We start from the raw sequence: 23205 nt of genomic DNA, 5'->3' as shown, positions 1-23205 counted from the left end.
CAGCGTGGCTGGCACAAGGACAAGGATCAGAGTTTAGCGAGGGAGGCGGGAATCACGGAACTCCAGATTGCGAGAACCATATATTGCTGAAAGAAAGTCATCACAGAATAGCTGAGTGGTGCGAGTTCAAGTTATTTGATGTGCAGACAAAGGATTTGGGCCTGTGGTTTTTGTGAGCAAGGCAGAAATCAGCGAGTGGAGCGGCAGGTGCGACTTTGTCCGTTTGCACATGTGTCTGGAGGAAGCACATTAGACTGAGACATGCAGCCTCACCTTGAGGAACCACTGACCCCACACACCTTTATTGCATCTCCAATTAGAGGACAGGGAGGGAGGAAGAGAGCGATACAGAGAGTGAGAGACAGAAGAGAGAGATGTATTTCATAAATGTAGTTCCATAAAGAGCACTGACCCAAATGGCATTCAGTAATTCTTCCCTGTGCCAAAGGAGGTGGGATAATCAGAAACTTCATCAAGTCCACTCCTTCCTCCTCTCCTCCTTTGCGTCTGCAACACCTCCTACCGTCCAACCCTCTGCTGGAACCTCTTAAACAAGAATCCAGTGTAATAAGTGCATAACATATACAGTGCATCCGGAACCCGCATCAAAGGACGCCCCTCTTTCCCCACTTCATCGCTTCTTTTTAATTAAAAGCCATCACCGTCTCTCATCTCTTTGATCGGCTTCCACACCACTCGAAGTAAAAGCAGCAGTCCACCTCCCATCGGTGAGAAAGCGGGGACCGTTTGATTCTGGGAGACTCCCAACAGCGGCGCTGAAGACACGGAACAAACGGCTTAAACATAAAACATCACACTGCAGCCCCTCGAGGTCCGTGAGGGTCTCCTGATACACGCAGGACAAAGTCAGTTTTGAAACTGTTCAATAAATTCAAATCTGTCTCCATGACAATGTTGGCAATACTTATCAAATCTGTCACTGATGTGTTGATATGGATGCAGGAGGGCAGAAACAACACAATTAAAGTGTGTCTCAAGCACCAAGCCCCCGATCAATCCAGTCTCCAATACGCTATGGATGTAACACGGACTTATTCTTTCTTAAGCACAACTGGGATCGCGCCCCCGCAGGGTGCGACACTCACACAATGATTCAAAAGAACATTTTGTTTATATGTTCAATACCGCAAACATCAATAAAATTACCCGATCATTAATTTCCTATTCAATACAAATTTAATGCAGAGCTGAAGAGTAGCCGGCTCGTATCCTTTGAGGACATCTATCAACAATCGTTCAGCGTAAACACACACACACATCAATGTCCCTAAAACAGCACTTCCTCACCGACTGACTCAATACTGTAGAGGGGGGGTGAGGAGGATGGCAGGACAGGGGGGTGCATTATTCCTTACGCACCACCCTCGAGGTGAGACATTTGACATTGGACTTTAAGACAGAAGCCAGCCAGGAAAGTATGGCTTTACCTGGAAAACACCAGCAGCGAAGTGAAAGCACAACGTTTACTCCATGTATGAAGTAGCATAAAAACAAATACTCAAGTAAAGTGAAAGTGGAGTACCAAAGTAAATGTGCTTACAGTGCAGTTTCGTTTCAGCAGTGGGAAGTGGAGGAAGAGGAGCTGGGAAATAGTTTCCCTCCGACTCCTCTCATGAACTCCAATCAACAGCTCATTCCTGGTACGTTTCCAGATCAATGGCAGCCTCACACTTTCATTCGGCGATAGGATCTATAGCTCTGTGCTATAGCAACGCAGTAGAAAGCAGCATCGATCATCATACAGGTGCGGAAGCCGCCGTCTGCTATAGCAGGACGCACGCCGGGCGGGGCCGTGTGTGTTTAACATGTTGGAGATGACACGGGAGCTGGGGTTCATGGGTCAAGCAGAGTCAAAGCAGGTAAGCGATTGGCTGATCGGGTCCGAGTGTAATGACTAATCAATGGTTGAATGCATTAGTCTAATCTAATGGGCCAGGTGGGAGAGGACAATGCTAGACGCATAGAACACATGATTGAGCACAACATGCAACAGCAATGCAATCAATAACACATGGAGCGGTCTAACCCCGGGGGGGGGGGGGTCCCCACAACCTGCGCCACTTGCATTTAGGAGGCGCCGTGTTAGCGTGTGTGTGTGTGTGTAAATATGTATGGGTGGTTGATTAGGGGAGGGCAGGACGGGAACCAAGCCGTTTCGGTCTGATTGATTGGAGTATGAAATGAAATGAGTGAAATCAAAGTGTTTTGCATCGGTGACCTGCCGCTGGGCGTGGCCCGCTGCCGGGCGTGTCTCGCCGCTCACCGAAGGCCGTGAGATGTACTCTAAGAATGAAAGAGAAACTGCTTCAGCCGATAAACTGCATTTTGGAAGCTAAAAAGTGGAATGTTAATTAATATACAAAAAATGAGTCATTGTTGATAAAATCGGGGGGAAGGAAAGACAAGATGTTCTTCATATTTAGGCCCCGCCCCCCAGAGATAAGGAACTCTCCTCTGTGATTTGACCTTCCATTGTCACTCAGTGATGAGCATTACAAGCATGAACCTGTTGAAAACACTGCTGAGCTCCAGCGAGGTAATCTTTAAATTACGGCGGTCCTTTAAACCTCGATCTTCTACCAGGTCAACCTGTTTTAATGCAGGACTTACAAGAAAGAAAAACAACCCTATAACATAATCAGGAATCAGAGAGAGATATCCGTTAAAGCACAAAGCAATCAGAAACAGAGTTTTTCTGCATTGTTGGAAATTTCCAATGACAATTAAAAAATGGAAGACCAACCATGAAACGGTAACGAAGGAGAGAGCGATGACAAGTTAGGGACAAGAGCCAGTCAGAGCAGAGGACAAGAACGGGTCAATACTGCAGCACATGCTGCTGACGCTGCACTGCTCAACACACACACACACACACAAGATAGAGAGACATCAGACCAATCAGTCAGCCAATGTCAATATTTCAAGTGGAAGACAGAGAAAAGGGGAGAATGCTGGACTCGTCTGTGTGTGTGTGCATGCACACAATGTTCCAAAAATTCCTCTGAGTTAAGACGCTTTCACAAAATGAACAGATATTCATGTCTTATAATTGTATTTACCTGATGCGGAAAATGATGAGTAAATCAAACAAACCAAATCTTTGCACAGACATTTCACATTATTCAGGAGAGAAATAGAATTGAAGCCATCTTTTCCATTCATTTCATCGCTAAACTTTTTTTTCCTCGCATTACCGCTGTAATATTTATTATCGTTTACATAACGATAATGTTATTTATCGTTATCTTTTATTTTATATTTGATTTTTAAATGCAAAGATGGTAAAAGTCACCGTTTAGTGGTTCTCTCTTTTTTGATACTAATCTAAATAAGATCTAGAAGCAAAATCCAGTGGAACTCTCACTACGCGTCATCTTTATTCTTTAACATTTATATTTATTATTATATGGAAAGTAACAATAAATTGATCAAGTATTCATTTTGAAGACTCAAATAGAAATGAAAATAAATATTTGCTGTGCATACTGAAGATAATAATGACCTTGTGAGTGTTGTTGTTTAAGAGTGATGCTTCATTCTTGCAACGATTTGTAATTATTTCAGATTTTTTTTCTTTTTGTGTGTGTGTGTGTGTGTGTGTGCACGTGTGTGTGTGTGTGTGAGAGATAGGGGCCTCTCCATCTTTGAAATGAATTAGTGTGTAGTACCTTATTGAGTGAGGTCCTGTGTTTAAGTGAAACTGATGAGAGATGTGTGAGCAGCGAGGACTGGGCTATAAGTATGTGGACGGGGTCGCAGGTTAATCCCTATTGATTTACTCCACCGTCTCTATACAGCCGCACAGGAAGACGAGGGAGGAGAGACCCGGTTCGTCTTCCATCACAGAGAAAGGAAGCCGCATAAAAGATGCTCCACACCTGCACAAAGGCATCCTGTGCTAAGTAGGCTAAGGACAAGAAAATGAAGCAGCATTTAATTTAAATGGGTAGTTAAACAGCCTGTACTCAGAAAGATTGCAAAGTATGACCCCCTAAAAGATCAATGAGTGACATCATTATCGACTCCATACAATTAGATGCTCAGATAAAAACAAGTTACTGATTAAATTGTGGTTTACGAAAGAAAGAAGTGATCGCGGAGTCACATTTAAATGCTGCCGTCAAAGTGGAAAAGCAGCAAAGCCCAACAGAGCAGAGCAAAGTGTGTGATGAGCCCCAAATAATGCCCAGACCAAACTGGATTTATAAACAGGCTTTTCACAATCTTACCCCAGAGGAGGAAAGGTGAAATATTACATTAATATGAACAACTATTAATAATAACCCCCCCCCCCTCCTTCTATTCCCACCTCTTACCCCATCATTCCTTCTCCCTCCATCTCTATCTCCCTCCCTCTCCCCCTCTCCCTCTAATCCTATCATGCGGGCAATAAGTGTATGCACCATGAGCACATTTAATTTCTGTGGTTGGTTTTCAGCGAGCCCAGAGGTGAGCCTTAATAAGGATCAATGGCACTTTATCTGGGACAGCACCCACTTCACAGCATGCAAATTACACAGCAACCCTTAAAAAAAGAAATGGATTTAATTAAAAAATGTAGAACCACGGGCTCTGGAAATTCAATTAAAGGATTTATGCAAAGGTTGGCTAGCTTTTTGTGTTGCAGTTCCTGCTTATATAATGAGCTTTTCATATTAAAAATCAATAGGTAATCTGGGCTAGGGGATCGGCCGCTTATGTACATTTTTGAAATCAATTTGAAAAATAGTCCATCAGCTCCATGTCACAACAGAGAGGGGACGAAGTGCGGCGTGTTTGTTTAAGTGTTTCGGGGGGGGGGGGGGGGGGGGGGTCAGTTTCAGTGAGCAGCAGGAGTAGATGGGTGAAGATGGAGAAACGCCGGGGGGGGCGACATTGTTCTCTTCTCTGAGGGTCACAGGAGAAAAGCTCCAAACAGCTAAGAGTATGAAATGAGAGAGAGGAGCCAATGAGGAAGAGCAGAGGGCTAAGTGAGTGAAGGATGAAGGATGCCTCTCGAGCTGGGTCAGTTTTTGGCTGGTTCTGATCCCTTCTATTAGAGCGAGAGCGTCCCAGCTGCCCGTAACCCGTGGCTCTGGGGTAATTTAGCCCGGGTTTGGGAGACGTCCTAATGGCCTCCCTGCGGTGTCGGAAGCTGGAGGAGCAGAGAGGACGAGGTTGAGGCTTCCAACAATATTTCCTTGAAAGATTGTCACAGAAAAAGCTAGAAAAGCACTCAGAGCACAGACCTCCACCAAGCAGCTCATTCCCCTCCTAATTGAATTCACGGCGTCCACATGGTGATCTGGATCATCATCAAAAGGTTAGAAATTGTTCTTGGCATCTTTATACACCTTCCTCCGTAGGGGGGCTGGGCTCTCTCTTCCAGATAGGGTGAGAAGCTCGGCCATCCGGGAGGAGCTCGGAGGGGAGCCGCTGCTCCACCCGGACGTCTCCCTGGGGGGGTGTTCAGGGCACGTCCCACCGGTAGGAGACCACGGGGAAGTTCTGACACGCACAATAATTTAGAGAGGATTAAACAGTGACTTTTTCTGCTTCCAGCACGGACACCATTCTTCCCTCCTCCACACTCATATTGTGTAACGTAACACACGCAGGAGGGGTGAGTGACTGACTGCATACAGTAGCAGACTGTCAGCGTTTGATTGGTTCTTTATTGATCCAGACATCAACTCATCCACAATAAACCATTTACACAGTTTCCCTGCGCAATGAACCACATAACCAGGCCTCAGGCCATCTCTTTCACCCACCGTGCGCGCGTGTGTGTGTGTGTGTGTGTGTGTGTGTGTGTGTTTTCCTTAATGAAATGGTATCTCTGTGGACAATAATCCCAGTAACAGGATTGGGCAGGAACACACATGTCAATACGGCCAAATGGGATTGTATGCTTTTTATCCATCCCCCCCCCCTCTCCCTCTCCCTCTCATACATAGTGCAGTATTGCAGCAGGGGGTGTCTGACAGGAATATCATATTCATTATAGCTCCTCAAAAATGATCTTAAACATGGTCTATAAAGGAAATTACAGATGATCAGAGAGGTCTGAGTAAGTGAACCTCATATCAATTAGCATAATGTCTAATATTCTGTCTACACCACTGAGGAGAAAACCTACAGTGTCCGCAGTCAGACTGGAGCTGACCCCTCCCATGTAGCTCCTAATCATCCGAGAGGACTCTATTACAGGGGCCTGGCAGCTCATCTAACCCCGCAGAGGAGAAAGGGGGGCTGGCTGGTAGATTGGGATCTCTTTTCCTCTTTCTTTCCACACGGTTGCACCGCATGCAACAGCAGAACACACACGCAAATAGACACACACATTCACACAGACAGAATTTACCTGGCTGTGCAGCAAAGCCATGGCGTCTGGTGCCGCGCCTCGCTGCAGCCAGAACACCGGACCTTACAACCGTCTGAGAGGGGGGGGGGGTTAACGTGTCTGCCGCCACCCGACCTCATTCTGCATGCTGATGCCTTCATTGAAGCAGCCGTGTCTGGCGGTTCACCGGAGACGTACAGGAGAGCTCCTGGTCGCAGCAGAGGAGGTAATGGCAGTCCCACAACTCTGGACAGAACAACCGTTTCTCTAATACAGCGCTGACTGCTGGTGCCCGGTCAAAAGTTCAGCCCGTGCATATGTAAAAAGGTGGCCTGGTGCCCGAGGCAGGATCCTGGGTAAAATAATCACACTAAAACGCTTGGGAAGCACGGAACCAGGCGAGAACACTGATGAAACTGGCCCCTGGGGGAACTGCGGTGTCTGATTGGACCATGCCCACAACGCCCTCCTCCCTTTTCTCTATCCATTACGGTGGGTGATGAGGTGCTGGAACCACGGTCCACACTGATCTCCATTCAGCGCGGCACTGTCTGCGCCTATAGTTAAGGCATAGATGAGATGAGTATAGGCTGAGAACAGCTGCTCGGGGCCTGAGGGTACGCCGAGCTTGAGGGAGCAATCAGTCAGTCAACAAAATGTCACAGGGTCAGCGTTACAGCGTGGCAGGACGGTGACAACTTCACAAAGGTTACAGCCCAACTAATAGCTGCAGCAGTCACGGAAATTCGTTCGGTGCCGTTTAAGAGCACACAGGCGGAGTTTGGACTCAAAGTGCACCGTCTCGCAAGCATGTACACAAACAGTAACAGGCCTGAAATCCTAGATCAATTAAATCACCAAAATCAGCGTGAATCAAATTCTGAGCATAAGAGTGATAAGAGCGTCGTCTCACTCTCTATACGAGACACACACACACACACACACACACACACACACACACACACACACACACACCTCCAGGCCTGATCGTTCAGCACTGATAATCAAACCAAAGGACACAGAGAAAAACGCCCACTCCAAACACGCCGAATTAAAGAAACAGGAGTTCCAGGCCTGGTCGCACGATCTCTGATAAGTAGATCAAGGCACGGGGAGGGGAACATGATGTTAGTGAGAGATAGTTTGGCTGATTAAAATGTCATGGCTCTTTATAGATGCCTTTCTCAACTCAGCAGAATGGAATCAGCGCTGTACATCAATAGCAGAAGGCTGCGCTCCCTTTTAATAGAGAAGTTTCTTTGCCTTAAGTAGAAGCCACAACACAAAGAATGCAAAACTGAGTCAAGCATATTTTGAAGGGCCAAAGAGCTGATAAAATAAGAGCATAAAGCACATTTAATTAGGAAGGAAAGCGCGAACGTGATCGGATGAGCGAGTGGAAGACGGTCCTCGCTTTTATTCCAACAGTCAAATGAAATATTTAGGATCACATGTAGCTCCAAGTGTTTCTGCGGTCTGCATCGTCTTGTGTTCTTATCCATGTGTGTGTCTCCTCACGCAGCGCAAAGTTCTGTATATCAGTCAACCTGAGCTACTATAAATCAAGTCTGTGTTTTAAATGAGCGGCTGGTTATTTGCACAAGAAAACACACGGGGGCTTCGTGATTGTTTTTTGGAGTCTACATTCTGCTTGTGTTTGCATCCCAGAACAATCTCCAAGGATCCCGCAAGCGTACGCGAGCAATTAAAGCGATACCATCTTCATATCCCTGCAACCAATAACTGAAATAATATCACTGTTTTATTAAGCCCTTAATGTGGGGGCAGAAGGAGTGACGAGTGGGGTTTTAAAGAGGATACACTTTCAGGGGCCTTATCAACCTCGGATTTAAATAAGAGCAAATGCTCAGCTTAAGGGTGGGTGTGTGTGCCCCCCCCCCCCCCCCATCAGTGCGAGTCTGTACGTGGCCTTCATCAGACATGGGTTCTGGCTAATCGCTGCGTCAGCACTCCAGAATTTAATCAGCAGCTCTACCTTTGTCCTTTAATATTTACTAAACATCTACAACCATGTGTAGAAAAGCCATTTCCTCTTTCCAGAAGAGAAACGGCTCTGCTAATTGCATCTGTGCTCACATCCAAAACGACTCTAGACTCTTCCCTGAGACACATGAGGAACACGGACGCATCATCCCGTCCCAGACATGCCCCCAAATCATCCGATTAATAGGCATGATTAGCAAAATGTCACCGGCCCAAGACCGCATGTAAAGATCGAACCGACACAGTAAGACTTTGTTCAGATGCTCCTGAAGGTAAAGAGCGCGGGCGAAACATTGCGTTCTGCGACAGCGACGGTCAAATTACGGAAATGTTCGTCTGAGCATTTTGTGAAAGCTGCTGAGGAGCCGTTCCTCTCGTCTCTCATCACGTCAGCAGGAGGAGAGAGGAATGACAGCCCGAGGCCTCGCGTCTGTCAAACATGATGGAGCAGGATGACGCTTCACTCAAACTCCAGCACACCGCCTTTCAACACACCACATTTACCCTTCAGTGCAAACACTAAATTGATAAAGTATGAAGAGCAGCTAATGGAAAGATGTAATAGTCAAACTAAAGCATATATTAGGAGACGGTGAAGCCGAAAGGGAAGAGCGAAGCCATCATCTGAAAAGTCTCGCGGAGCAGAGGACACAACTTTGACTAGAATAAATCACTGCGTTGGATTTTATTGTACAAGTCCAAAGTGTGTGAGGACGTCGACCTCAGGGATCTAACATCACCTTATGGGCGCGCACACACACACACACACGTGTGCTACGAACACGCTCCCACAGCGACTTATCGTGCTCCTCCTGCACTCAGCAGATCTGTGAGCCATACTGTGGACGTTACTGCCTGTAGAAATATTTACTGCACGTCTTATTCTATTATAGAATAGCATGGTCTAATCGAAGGCCACTGACATCAATGGAATATCCCTTCAGCTTCAAAAGTATTATACAACTTGGGAGACATTTTTGAAGTATTATTGACAAAAAGGCCAAATCCAGCAAGATTTTAAATGCTGAATCCCATCAGAGGACGACGTCAACTGACCAGAATAGAATCTGCAAAGTTCCTCCGTGCAGACAAACTGTTCCTCCCAGGCACCCAGAGATGTCTCTGCCACGGCCCAGCTCTAAAGGACCCCCCCCCCCACTGGAGTGTTTACAAGTCATAAATGTAAGCACAACCAGAAGTGGCAAAGGGATGGACAACGTAAAGAACCGCCCAGGACAAAAAAACGGCGTGATTTAAATCATATCTGAACAGAAAAATCAAATCAAGTCTGAAAACAGCTTCTGCTCCTTCCTCCCGAGAGAAGGGCTTTCCAGACAGTTACCAACACGCACTGACAGCGTTGAATCCCTGGGTGGACCTGGTTTTATTGTTGCTTTAAAATTAAACTTCTACACAGATTAAAAACCACATGACCCTACGGCACAGCGCCCGGTCTCTCAGACAGCCTGCGAAAATATATCTTTATTCTCTGCTCTTCATCGGGTCCTCGGTCCACTAATACGACCAGAACACTCAAAAACAGAATATACAGTAAATAAAAAACATGTTTGACAGAGCTTAATGTATCTATACTCTGGAGTATAAACTGAATTTATACAGTATATTTACTGTAACCTCAGACTTGGAGTACACAGGATTTGGAATATGGGCGACCCTTGAGGGAGGACAGAGGAACCGCCTCTGAAAGTTAAATGAACAGCGCTGAGAAAAGAAAGAAACGCAAACAGAATATCTCTGAATCTGTGAAACAGACTCTTTCGCTGAGCCCTCTCCATCCTTTCCCTCTCCCCTCATCCAAGAACACACCAAGACAAATATATAAGATGTGAAAGCAGATCTACAGACGGTGACACGAGAAGTCAGTAAATGTGAACCGATCAGGTTGTTACAGTTTGTTTGTTCAAATCACACATCGCTTCCTTCAGACGGTGCTTTCTCACTTACCAATGACTTGGTGAAAGGTCTGGCCAGTGTGAACAGAAAGGTCATGAGCCACCAGCTCTTGTGAATGGAGGTGTAGACCAGGTTCCCAGGATGCAGTGCGTTGGAGGTGACGCCACGGGGCGAGAGGCGGCGGTGGAGCTCATTGCTGAAGAGGATGTTGCAGAGCTTGGCTCTGTTGTAAGCCAGCATGGACCAGTACTCACTCTTTGCAGGGGACAGCAGGGCCAAGTCCACTTCGTCACACGAGTCCAACAGGTTAGTAAACCTGAAACGCAGTCGAAGATCAAGAGCAGTTAGAGCGGCGAGCGTGTGCCCGTGCGTGCCCGTGCGCGCTTTCTACGGGCAGATGTGTGGCGCTAGCCGCATACAAATCAAAGATGTGACATGATGTTCTTTAATTGCCTGCGACAGAGCAGTTAAACTCCAGATGTTTGACAAGGCCTCCTAAACATTACACAGCTCGTTGTGTTATTATGCAGTCGCACAGCAACTTCACAAAGACTACAGTCCCTGTGAGTGTGTGTGTGTGTGTGTGTGTGTGTGTGTGTGTGTGTGTGTGTGTGTGAGAGCATCTAGCGGAACACATCCTACATATTAATCCAGTCATTAGAAAACAACCAATCAAAATGTCACCTGGTTTCCTTGTTGTGATTTTACAAGCTCGCTGCCTCTTGTTTACTGTCGCCTTCTGCAACATCCTAGCTTGGCTAAATTACAACATCTGCAGGCTTTTCATTTCATGTGCAGCAACTTCATAACTACTTTAGCAAGTAGAGGCAGATCAATCAACCGCCTTTTGTTTGTCTCCCTTTTTCAAAATGTGCGTACGTAAGATTATTGGCAGATTAGGAATGCAGACTTGTAGCGATATCTTAGATCTATGGGAGGCCATTTCATTAAGGATAATATCTCTCCCCGTTTGATCATATCCAATGCAGCGCGAGGGAAAGGTAAAACTGCACTGGGACGATTCCACAGTAAGCCCCTGTGGTGGGAACTGATAAAGCGTCCAGCCATTAGCCGTGCAGCCACCTCGCCCACCTCTGTTCCTTACAGGTCAATGCTTTACTGTTGGACAAGGGGCTTATGGACTACAGTGTGCTGCGAGGTCAGGGGTCACATGCTGCTTGTGAGGGGAGGCTATAAGTGAATAAATGGGAAATCGGCTAAAAGTGAAAATGACTCTTCGGTCCGGAATGAGGTGGACAGTGTGGAAGATGCAATATCAGATATTGTCCATTTCCGCTCCCTCTCGTCCGTATCAGTGTGTAACTGACTCTCTGGCCGGGCCTAAGCCCTCTTTAAAGGGGTTAAAGTCACTTCTGCCTGTGGAGGAGAGAAGGGAATGCGAGCGGATGCGTTGGCAAGGCAGGGAAAGGAGAGACCGAGCTGTCGGGCAAAAAGTGAAGACAATACCGGACCATTTTACCGTCCCAATATCTCAAAAAAAAAAGAAAACAAGCTCTCCAGCTGCTTTCACACAACCCAAACTCAAAGTCACTGTTTTGACTGTGTAGGAAAGTGTTGCATCAATCAAACTTTGTCAATACTCGCTCCGTGACATGCGTTGTTCCTGCAGCATGTAAAAGCACCGTGAATCCAAGTGTCAAACCTTCTCCTCCCCCCCCCCCCCCCCCCCCCCCACGCGTGGCGGTCTGTACGTAACTCCTATGAGGAGCCTTGTAATAGCGCTGCTGCTTGCTCTGCTAGAACAACTCTGCGTATGTGCCGTTTGTCTCGGGTCCAATCAATCATTCTGCTTGACCGTCTGACTGAAGCCAGGATCAATGTCGCACGCGCACGCACACACACACACACACCCCCAGTCACCGAGTCTGAAACACATGGCTCAGGGCTTGGTCTCACTGCAAGGCATCATGCTTGTCTACTGTATGACAGGAAAAACAGATGCCTATTGAGTGGAGTTACGTGACAAAAAGATAAGAGTTGAAAAGCAATGGCGGAGGAGGGGGGAGAGAAGGGAGAAAGGCTGAGTCGGGGGGGGGGGAGCAGATACTTGATCAAAGTGAATTTAGCTGAGAAGTCCATCCATCATGTTGATGATACGTTTAATTCATAGCGACGGCGTGTGCAGGGAAATGAGTTTCCAGTGAGTGAGGCCGTCACGTTTGACAGTATACATGAAGACCGATCTCTCCGCTCCCAGGGAAGACCTGGCGAGTGTAGCAGCTGTAGGAGAACAGCCGAAGTTACGGAAGCTGTTGTTCCCAGAGCCACAACATGAACAAATCTCAAGAGCAAGACTCAACTGTTTTTAAAGACTTATTAACAGCATGATACAATCAACAACAACAAAACACAGTACAGCAGTACAAAACGATTAGGTAACAATACCTTGGAGTCTGGAATTAGCAAGTTTGCACCCATCGTCACAGCTCGAGGCTGGCCTGTCCTTTTCCACGCACTAACTTCTCCTGTCTTCCAGCGCTTCCTTCTGAGTCAGCTCATTCCGGTCGCCCGTGCTCCTCGGCTCACCTGCAGCTAATCTCTCATCAGCCCGGACGCTACATACACTCACCTCAGACACCACACCCCTGCTAGATTGTTAGCAATGATGTGAGATGGAAATGTGAGCTGGATCGGCTCAGGTTTGCTTTCTCCGGGAGTTCTCTTCACAGTAAACAGTCGTAATGAATGCGTAATATCATGCTTTTAACTGATTTAAAACCAAACTAAAATAGCGCTAATAATAAACATGTTTTGTGGCAGAATCCGGTTTTATGTATTTTATTGTCTTTACCTGTGGCTCTCTGAGGATACCACCACAACGCGAGCGGGGGCTGAGCGACACAACACGTCCTGTAGCTCCTGGACGAGGAGGAAGTGGCCAAGATGGCAGATCTGGAAGGTGGACTCCAGGCCATCCTCTGTCAAGCTCCAGGGCTGGGAGCAAACCGCTGCGTTACAGATCAGAACGTGTATGGGCCTAAGAAGAGGACAAAAGAGCAAAACGGGTTGGTGGTCTATTGAATAAGAATGAAAACAAGCTTCAGAAGGAATGTTCATAACATATAAACCGAGAGATGAGGCATGGAGGGAGCAGAAAAGAAACAGAGGATGAGAAGTAGAAGAAGAGAAAGGAAGTGGCGTCTCATTCTAGCAAGTGGACGTCTACCGGAGACACCAGTCATGCTGATGTCATGCAGAGGTTTCCAGGGCAACTCCCCACGACTCAACAGGTAGCGCAGACACCGACATACAGCTAGTGGAAATCCAAGACCAACACCACTTTAAAAAACAGTTTCAACACAGAATGGAGATGGAAGTAAAAGGTGCCGAACCCACCAGCACATCAAATCACAAAGAACTGAACAGAATCACGCAGGTCAGAGGGAAAATAGACAGAAAAGCTCATTTCAAGGAGAAGAAAAAAGCTTCAGCACGCAGAGTAACTCTCCCTGTGCACGTGCCGTTGGGTGGAGATTGGTCAGGGCAGTGAGAGATCCTTGTCGGTGACAGCGTCGCTCCAGCGAGCTCGAAACCACAGTAACACAGTCGAACAATCCAAACACACCCCACCAATTTTTAATTTCTTCCATTAGAATTAATTATGAGGCCGAAGGCAATTTGTGTACCCTGTGTTTAAGACTGCCTACTGGATTAATTAAAAACTGGATGCTGGAAAATTAATGTGTGAATTGTTATGCCTTTCTATAATGAGCCATCCCATGCTATTACATAGGAGTGTACTGTACGATCACCTTCAGGCCTCCGAACACACACGGTTCATTAAAGAGCACAAACCTAGTCACAAGTCAACTTAAACAATGCCGACCTCAGCATATTACCAGCAGAGCACACACACCAGCAGAGAGAGATTCTAATGTTCACTTGTGCTACAAAAAAGGTAAAGAAGTGTAAATAAATGACCTTTTACAACCTCAAAACAATAAATAAGATACTACAACCTTTTAGTTTTTTTGCAGTATTCTCCTAATCACGTTGTATATCCACTGTGCAATGGCTTTCTATTTCTAGCAGAGTTCATGAAGTACAGTCAGACCGTACTAGACAAGGCAACGATGTTGGCTCTGTCACTGAGCAGAGGCTGCACAGTAGCACGACGGGCATGAACTCTTGACCCGACACTCGAGCTTTCACTAGAACCAAAGCTTGAATAGACTCCTCATGTTAGTTCCCAATCATACAAATCAGGTCTGTGCTCTTTCAACTTTACTCTGGAAAAGATGAAAAAAAGAAAATTCAGTATATCACAAAATTGTGATAGAAAACTCCAATAAACAACTTTCGGGCGGCCGGTCGAGCCATTTCCCCCACGCAGCTCCGGCGGGCCTCCGGCGGGCCTCTGGCGAGTCTGCCCGTAATGTAAAAGGCCTGTTAATTCAACTGCCCACCAGTTAGTCCCTCTCTCATAAGCGCAGGTCTAATGAATGTCTTTAATAGGCCTATTGCCACGTACCGCAGTCCCTCTCTCCACATTAAGACCTCACACAACACGGTGTGCACTGTGCAATCTCAGCGCTGGTCAAACGAGGGTATTAACTACCAAACAGGGACACATCGGTTTATATATTTACTTTAAATAACCCCCCCTGGGGATGACCCCTGACCTCTATGATAATGGGGCCAGCGTGAAGAGATTGCCTGTGTGAGCTGGGCTCAGACTATTGGTCATTAACATCGCACTTTATTGGCAAGTGGCATTGGTATAGAGATATTTGTGCACCAGTCAAATCAATCCATTCCCAACCCAGCAAATAGGAGACATTTGTCGAACACACAATTCATTAGTCGGCCTGTGTCCAACCCTCTGTGTGTGTGACGTGCAAATTAAATTCCATTTCTGGACATCGGACCACAAATGCCTCTCTAGACATTCTGTAAATATGCAGTTCAATGCCTGAAGTCCTGCATTGGAGATTTTCCCAACCTCTGCAAATTTATAGGACATGTGTGTGATTAATGAAGCAGTTTTAATTTGTGATAAATTAAAGATTAATAAATAAATAAAAAACGTGTATGATTCATTAACAATACATTGATTGTTATTGTTGGAGAGACATCCCGAGTGCACGACTAGACAGTGAGACTGTGTGCTAAAAGAAAGCCTTAAATCTAAACGGCAGCAATGGAAATTCAGAACATATAAAACCTTGAAGTTTGAATCCTCAGGATTTATTCCCACAACAGAAATCTACACCTGTAAGGTGTGTAAAAACACACGACAATCCACCAGACTCGTGTGATCCGTCCTGCTCAACAGGACAGATCTACGCAACCTACGCAAATCACCTATTACACAGAATACAGTAGAAATTACTACAGCATAAAAAAATCACAGGTGAAAACAAATTGTATGTGTTAATCACAGACCATTCAGCATAAATGATATCAGGGGCATTCTGTCAACGCTGTCCTCCATCAATTATATCCCGACGAAATTGCAACGCATTCAACAATATCAATATCCAGGTAATTTCATTTCAAAGGACAGGCAATTAAAGCAGAATCGGGGTCAATGGAACACAAAGCAGCGTGAAAGCCACTGACTACAGCACTTAAAAGCAAGGGAGTGAGAAACGAGAGAAGAAAAAGAGAAAGACTCGATTACATTTCACCTGTCAATGACACGCTGCAGGAGCATTATCGTGCGTGCGTGCGTGTCTGTTTGTCTCCGTGTGTTTACAGAACGGCGTGTGTGTGTGCAGAGCTGCGCACAAAAATTATCTATGTAAAGTCGGCGCATGCATGCACACGCACGCATGCTGTACGTCTGCGTGCTCTTGTGTGTGTTATGCCTGAAGACATACGTGCAGTAATAGAGTGGTGGTAGACTCAGACAGCTGCCCAGTGCCATTCACAGCTCAGAGCGCCCAGCCTCCACTCTGCTCTGTTTGCCTTCTGATGAGAATTAATGTACTCTGACGTCCCCTGGGACTCCCCCCCGCCCCCAACAGCACAGCTAATGAAGAAATACAACCTTGCCAAAATACTGAGGTAGAGAGAGTGAGAGTGAGACACAGAGTAAAGACTGAGAGACTAAATCAGAGGCGCAACAGAGCGGTAGATAAACAGATTTCAATATGCAAAACAAACAAACAAACAAGAGGAATACTGGGGTTACAGGGAGGTAAATATACGTGAACGTGGATGGGAGGGATAAGACACATGGTGAGGCTTGGCTGCGACCCAAGACACGTGTCCTGGATGGCCTTACCCTGCCCCAGGGCTGCTACGGGCAATGAGTGCCCTCCCTCTCCCCTAGGGGCTCCCCCCGACACCCACGCCCAGACAAACACACACTCAGCTCCCTCGCCGAGAGACCTGCGGGAGGATGAGCCGTATGGATGACAGAATAAATGACCCCAAAATAGAAAGTATACGACCGACCACAGGAAGCAAAACACATCCTGTAAAAGCTGACCGCTACAAAATGACTGCCATTAGGTCTGGCGTTGTTGTCCCACCAATGTCAAGCAAATCAACACACGCGCACGTCTTCGCTCACGCCATACAGTTTGTACATCATTTCAGTATAGCGTATGGGAAGAAATTGTGATAAATACAGTGATCGGCATGAACGGCAGACCTTTTCTTTCTCCCTTCCCGAGGCCGTAGAATGACAAAAATCCTGCCGGTTGATTTGTTGTCTTTGTGGGCATCCTGATGTGCATTTCATTCATGAACCATCTCCATCACTACCCCTGTACTATGGAGACTAGGTTCTGGTCTTTTAGACACAAACTGATCCAAAACATTACTTTCTGACCTTTAGTGTTTGTTCAGAAGGAAAGAAAATCATTACGATGCATCTTGCACTTAGAATACGTGTGAGACAGACATATCGGTTTTAATCTCATCCCTCTTCCTGCCACAATGCAGGCAATTTGAAGAATGAAAATATTAGAGGATGGCAAATCCAGGAAAGATATACTCACAGTTTCTTGGCCTTGAAAGAGTCAGCGAACTCTCTGACACTCCGGAGAGAAGCCAGGTCACACATCATGGCCTCTACCCTCGCTTTGTGCTGCAGAGACAGAAACAGATGAGAGTAGAAATAGCCACATTAAAGGAAAATGGTCATCACTGTCATCACCTCCGCCGAGGCAATGTTAGCGAACTCAAAAGGTTCTGGATGGATCTTGATTAGGAAATGTTGGGAATGATACCAGGAACAGATGATCCAGTAGAGATCCTGGATTCTGGATCACTTAGAAATGTCCATTAAGATTGGAGCTTCAAAATGTGTTCCTCAATATCTCGGTTGATTATTGACCGATGTTTATGGAATTTGATAGTCATCTAGGGGGGGGGGTGTCTATCTCACCACAGAATTTCATCTGGATCAGATACAGTAAAATTACTGTGGACATAGTTTCATAGTCATAGGAATAAAAAAAAATGGCAATAAAATAATTATATGCAGTACCGGTAGTACAATTAATGAGCAAAGGACATGTGTACAGTAAAATATGGACAAGTCAGAGAAAAAGGAGTACTTAGTCTTTTCTCCTTTTCAAAAGTTATTTTTAAAGCATTTTTCTCTTTTCAGAATCAAGATTGTAAATGGACTAATGATAGTTATATACAGTAGGCGTTAATCTGATAGTAGGTGAATGCATAGCTGAGGAAGATCATCTCAATATTCATCATCCTCTGCTGCAGGGCGAAGGCCTAAAAGAGCACATCCCTTTAGTAGTAGCATACGACCAAAGCGCGTCAACGCAGACTCTCTCCTCCCTTCCTGCCTTTCTCTATATCTTTATCTCAACAGACAACCTGGGCTCCATCTCCCTAACGTATGAGCTCACACAGGACCTCGGTGCAGCGTAGCTCCGTTCAGACTAACAGCCCATTAGACTCATCCCTCATTACGGAGAGGGAAAAGGAGTGAGCTATTGCTCCCAGGACTGCCAGAGAGACTCTGGACTCAGCAGCACCAAGGATTCTAGATTCTACCGCTCCCCTTCATCCTGCCTGCCATCCCAGAGGAATGTCATCTCCTATTACACCGCAGAAGAGCGCTCATCTCCCCGTGCGCCGCCGCCACCACCACCGCTGCGCCCCTATCAGCCTTTTCCACTGATCTGATCTCCGGTCTGTGGGAATCAAACGGGACCGTCTCTCCCTCTGCTCGTCTGTTTCCGGAGAGCCGAGGACGCTCCATGGAGCAATGAGCATAAGCAAAACAAGAAAGGGTTAAGAGTGTCTTCTGATGGAATGTGATTCTTGAGGCATTTGACCTCAACAGCCCCGGAGCATATTTATACATGGACACACTCACACACACACACACACACACAAGTTCCATGTTGTGGCTCAAGGGTAAAGCCATGCGATTGCACCATTATCTATGCCTGGATTATTCTCTTGAGACTACTCTATACCATTATATGGGTAATATTACAAAGCATTAAAGGTTGATTGTGGCCATTACAGATATGATTACGGGGTGAGCTTATATGATCTGCACCCAGCAGTAATCACAGGTGAGAGGAGCAGACGGTCTAACGTGTTTGTGCAACACTAGAAATGCAGGTAAAGCACAAAGTTTCCAGATGGAAATAAAGAAATATCTGGTGCTCTGATAAGTCGTGAGAGGAAGAACGACATGGTGACAGAACTTTGTGTGACGTGTCTGAATGTTTTTCTTCCATTTAGAGCTTCACGCGAGGTCAGAGCTGTGGCGCAGCGGTCGGCGGTCAGTCCACGGCTTCCTCAACGCGAGTACGGCCAGCAGAGGAGATGAGAGGAACACATACCCCCCTCTCTAGAGACAGCGGGGGAATGGAAGGAGAGCTGGAGTAATGGAAGACCAAAGCGAGGACAGGAGGGCTGTGGGGGGGGGGCACTGGAGCAAATCCAGCAGGGAGAAGGTGAGCAGCCTGCCTGACTCCCCTCCCCCTGCAGATTGAAGTCTTGCGAAGAAAATAAAGTTTATTGCCTGGAAAGAGGGGGGGGTGGGGGGCATGTAAAAAGCATTAAAGCGATGGAGGTGAACAATTAGACAGATGGCCAGGTTTTGGAAGGAGAAGAAGGGAAAAAAAGGGTAGAAAAAGAGAGAAAGAACGCACAGACACAATCGTTTAGGGGTTTTATGAGGACCCTGACAACTCCTGGTCTCTTCAAGGGCGAAGGAAAAGTGAGAGGCAGCGAAGCCTCTCTGGTTAACTCTGGAGTAATCGCTGAGTGTGCAACGCCATAGAGCTCAGCTCGGGGTGACAGAGCTCACCCTCCCCAGCTACACACAACCCATCGCTCCTCCTAAAGGCTACGGGATAATTATGAATGGAGCACACACGCAAATAAGTTTCTCACAGATTGAAAACATACAAAGCTACAACTGCATGTCCATCGTCATGGATGCACCGGGATCAGGGGAACCAATCAGCAAGGTCACCATGACAACACGGACATCAGATCCCTCAGCCCTCCGACTCTCACCTTTCTCGCCCCACTTCCAGCCGTCAGCCCAAGAGAACAGCTGTCTGTAACATGACGACGACCTTTGTGACTTTCACCAGGAGAAAGAAGAAGGGGATGAAAAATGAAGAGGAAGAGCGCATCTTCGCCCAGGTGAGTGCAGGAAGTTGGCCTCTGCAGACAAGCCTGGTGTTTTCCACGTGTTGTGGGGTAAGACATGCGGAGGAGGACGGAGGCAGAGTGAGGATGGAGGAGGAAGAGCACTAATATAATTAGAACCGGGGCCATCCAATCCAATAAAATGAAGAGGTATCGGAGAAGGGGGAGCCCCATCCTGGTCCATCGGACACTGGGCCACTCTTCTAACTCTTACAACACACATGCAGGCACACTCACACACGCTCTGACCTCTTTAATAGCATAGCAGCCACCCCTAATGGACTCAAGCAAGTGGAACCGCCAAATAATACACTGTCTTAATGCACTAGGCTCAATCTCATGCCCTCCCCCCATCCACCTAGCCTTCTCAGTCTTCCCTCACACTTTAACCCCCGTTTCCATCCTCCCTCACCCCATACTGCCCCCACTTCAGCTCCCCTTATAGATCGCCAATGCAGGGAAAACACTTAAGAAATCAAAGTTGCCCCCACATATACAGAACACTTACCCAACAAACCCCGCTTACCGCCCCAGCCATGCGAATAACGGGTAGCAGGGTGAGGAAGAGCAGAGAATGCGTTCTGTCTCTAAATGTGTTTTCTCCGGCTCCCTCTGAATGCAGCTTGATACCAATATAAATCTGCAGTAATATTGGATGACTGTATTTTAACCAGCAGGGGCGGAGCTAAGGTGCGGCAGCGGCGGATAAAGTGAACGAGCAGCGAAGAGACCAAGTGAAAAGGGCACCTTATAAAAGCAATTAGAGAAATGACTTTGAGGCCCTCTTCCTGCTCCGTAGATTAGAACAGGCCTCGGAGGGAGGAACATGGGCACATTCAGATCTCTGTGACCTTGTCCACAACGCGCCACACTAAATTAGTCATCAGCTTTTAAGACTGTATTTTATCAAGGCTATATATTTTTAGTAAAAAAAAAAGAAAACGCGAAAAGGAGGCCGGGGACTGTGGGATGTGCTGGTCGTACATCATCCTGTCACAATTATGACGTTTGTTCATAAATACCAACCAATTTCCTCCCCACCTGGCTAAGTCGCATGAGGTCCTGCTTATGTGCGCGCCTTACACCTACAAAGACGCATGGACACCCGGCACGTGCAGAGAACGCACATGCACGGCGTAAAAAAAAGAAGCAGACGCATCTGGCTGGGCGCCCTCGCACAGGTCTGAGAGCTGACCTCCACACGCAGACAGCGAACACACCACGCCAGCATGCATTCAAGGACCTAACGCACAAATGACGGCACTCACTATTACTAACAAACGCACACAAAAACAAATGCACACACACACACACACACACTGCAATTAATAGGGAGGCAGGTCTCTGGTGAGGAAGAGAAAGTGCCTGCCTCAGCACATACAGGCAGAATATGCAATTTCCTCCAGTTAAGTCTGTATTAAATTGATTTCTTCTTTCTCTGACACAGACTGCCCCCCCCCCCCCCCCCCCCCTAATGAAAGCTGGATAATCTACAGGTTTTCCCTTTCCTGAAATCAAGTTACAAATCAAGCAATTGCAGAGGCCGATATGGGAAAGGTGAAGGAGGGACATGAGATGATTTTCCAGATGAGAAACATGGAGAATGAGGCACAAACGTGCTGTTAGTGTGAACACGGACATCAGTAGAACTGCGCGCACACACACATGCACACGCACACACACACACACACACACACACACACGCACGCAGTTAACAGGCCTCAGTTAAGTACCCGCTGACATTTCCGTCCAGTGACGTACAAAGGCTACTGCAGGCCAAATCTGTAAACGCAGCAATAATTAATGCGACACATTAATTAGTTAGCACTTCAATTGGTTAATCATCGAGTCAAAGCTGACAAGGAGTTGTGTAAATACTTCAGAGAAACACAGAAGAAAACGAAAAAAGGGAAATAGATCCAGAAAAGCTGGTTACAGTATTATTTTATTTTCTTCAGTTGAGTCAAAGTAACGATGATGTAATATAAAAACACTCCATTCAAACTGTTCTATTAATAATTCACTCAAACAAATGTATAAGTAAGTATTAAAAAGCTAAAGGTAAATATTATGCAGACAAAAATGTCGTTTAACATTTTATATCAGAATTTGAAGAATTATCAATAATGAAGCAATAAACATGTCGGCAGAATCTTTATGTTGTAGTCAGCAGAGGTGACACTATTTTAGCTGCTTTATATACTTCACTGTACAGTGATGCATTACACTGGAAATGTTCATTATATATTTTACATTTATAACTAAATTAAATTGCTTTTCATTAAATGTCAGATACATTTAATGAAAATAATTCAGTATTTTCGAACATCAATTAAGAATGTATAATTGTTTTATAATCATTATACAATTAATTGTTATTTATTATTATTTAATAGTCATAGATACATTATTTTATTATCACAGAAATGCACACGAAATCTTCATCCCTGCCCTTCTTTACTTTTCAGAAGTGAGACAGACAGTTCAGAGAGAGAGACAAATAAAGACGGGGAGACGGGGGAGAAAGAGAGACAGAGATGGGAAATGAAAAGGACAGGACGGTCATCATAATTGCAGAGTTTGCTTTTCGGATGCAGACAGACCAGGTCCATGGGGCCCGAGGCAGATATCAGATATCATGCAAACACACACACACGTGGAGCTATACATGCAAACACACACACACGCGGTCAGCGTGTGATTTTTCCATTAAGACACAGGATAGCTGATATTACTTTGAAAGTGTTCATGTTGCATTGCTGAAAAGAGGCGCAACATCCTGTAATCCAAACAATGTTATATCATAAACCTGATGTCCTTCTGTCTATCAGTGTGTGTGTGTGTCCTGCTTTTTTGCATGGCCTGATCAGATCTACATTAAAACGTTATTGAGCTTTAAATAATGTGTCTATGTTCTCAGAAAGACATTAAGAGACTTTCATCGCACTCTCCTCTTCCTCTCTATATCTTCACCCTCTCCCGCTCCTATCCCCCCCCCCCCTCATCTCACCGACTCCATCTCCGCCAGATTCGCAAACAGTGCACATTTTCCTGCATGTCTTCAGCGTAACCGATACCTCTAACAACCAGGATTCTAATGTGATCCATATCACTTCCTAATATTTCAGATCTCAGAATAAGCACTAGCAATTACGTATTTACACCCATCTTATTTTGCTCTTTTGCACAGAGACTTTAAGCGACTGTGTAGCTTTCATCTAGAAAATAGAGGTTGATCATGCCGTGGTTAGATGACAATAAACTGCCAGAAAAATTCAGAAAGTCGGCGCACTTATACTCCACACTCAACTTTCCGTTTTAGGGTGTCA

The 23205-nt window shown here is 46.0% G+C and overlaps 1 protein-coding gene across 1 annotated transcript in view; it reads right to left on the bottom strand.

Annotated features, from left to right (window-relative positions):
* Nucleotides 1-23205, bottom strand: part of wwox (WW domain containing oxidoreductase) — a 103639-nt gene that overhangs the window by 56790 nt on the left and 23644 nt on the right. The window contains exons 6-8 of the mRNA XM_068739503.1: nt 17233-17321; nt 13074-13259; nt 10313-10577 (exon numbers count right to left, since the gene is read on the bottom strand). Of these exons, the coding sequence (XP_068595604.1) occupies nt 10313-10577; nt 13074-13259; nt 17233-17321 (540 nt within the window). The remainder of the gene's footprint in view (nt 1-10312; nt 10578-13073; nt 13260-17232; nt 17322-23205) is intronic.

This window comes from Brachionichthys hirsutus, chromosome 5 (genome assembly GCF_040956055.1).
Source record: "Brachionichthys hirsutus isolate HB-005 chromosome 5, CSIRO-AGI_Bhir_v1, whole genome shotgun sequence".
In the NCBI taxonomy this organism is placed as follows: Eukaryota; Metazoa; Chordata; class Actinopteri; order Lophiiformes; family Brachionichthyidae; genus Brachionichthys; species Brachionichthys hirsutus.
The sequence above is the reverse complement of the archived record's forward strand: the minus strand, read 5'-3'. Positions and strand labels throughout refer to the sequence as shown.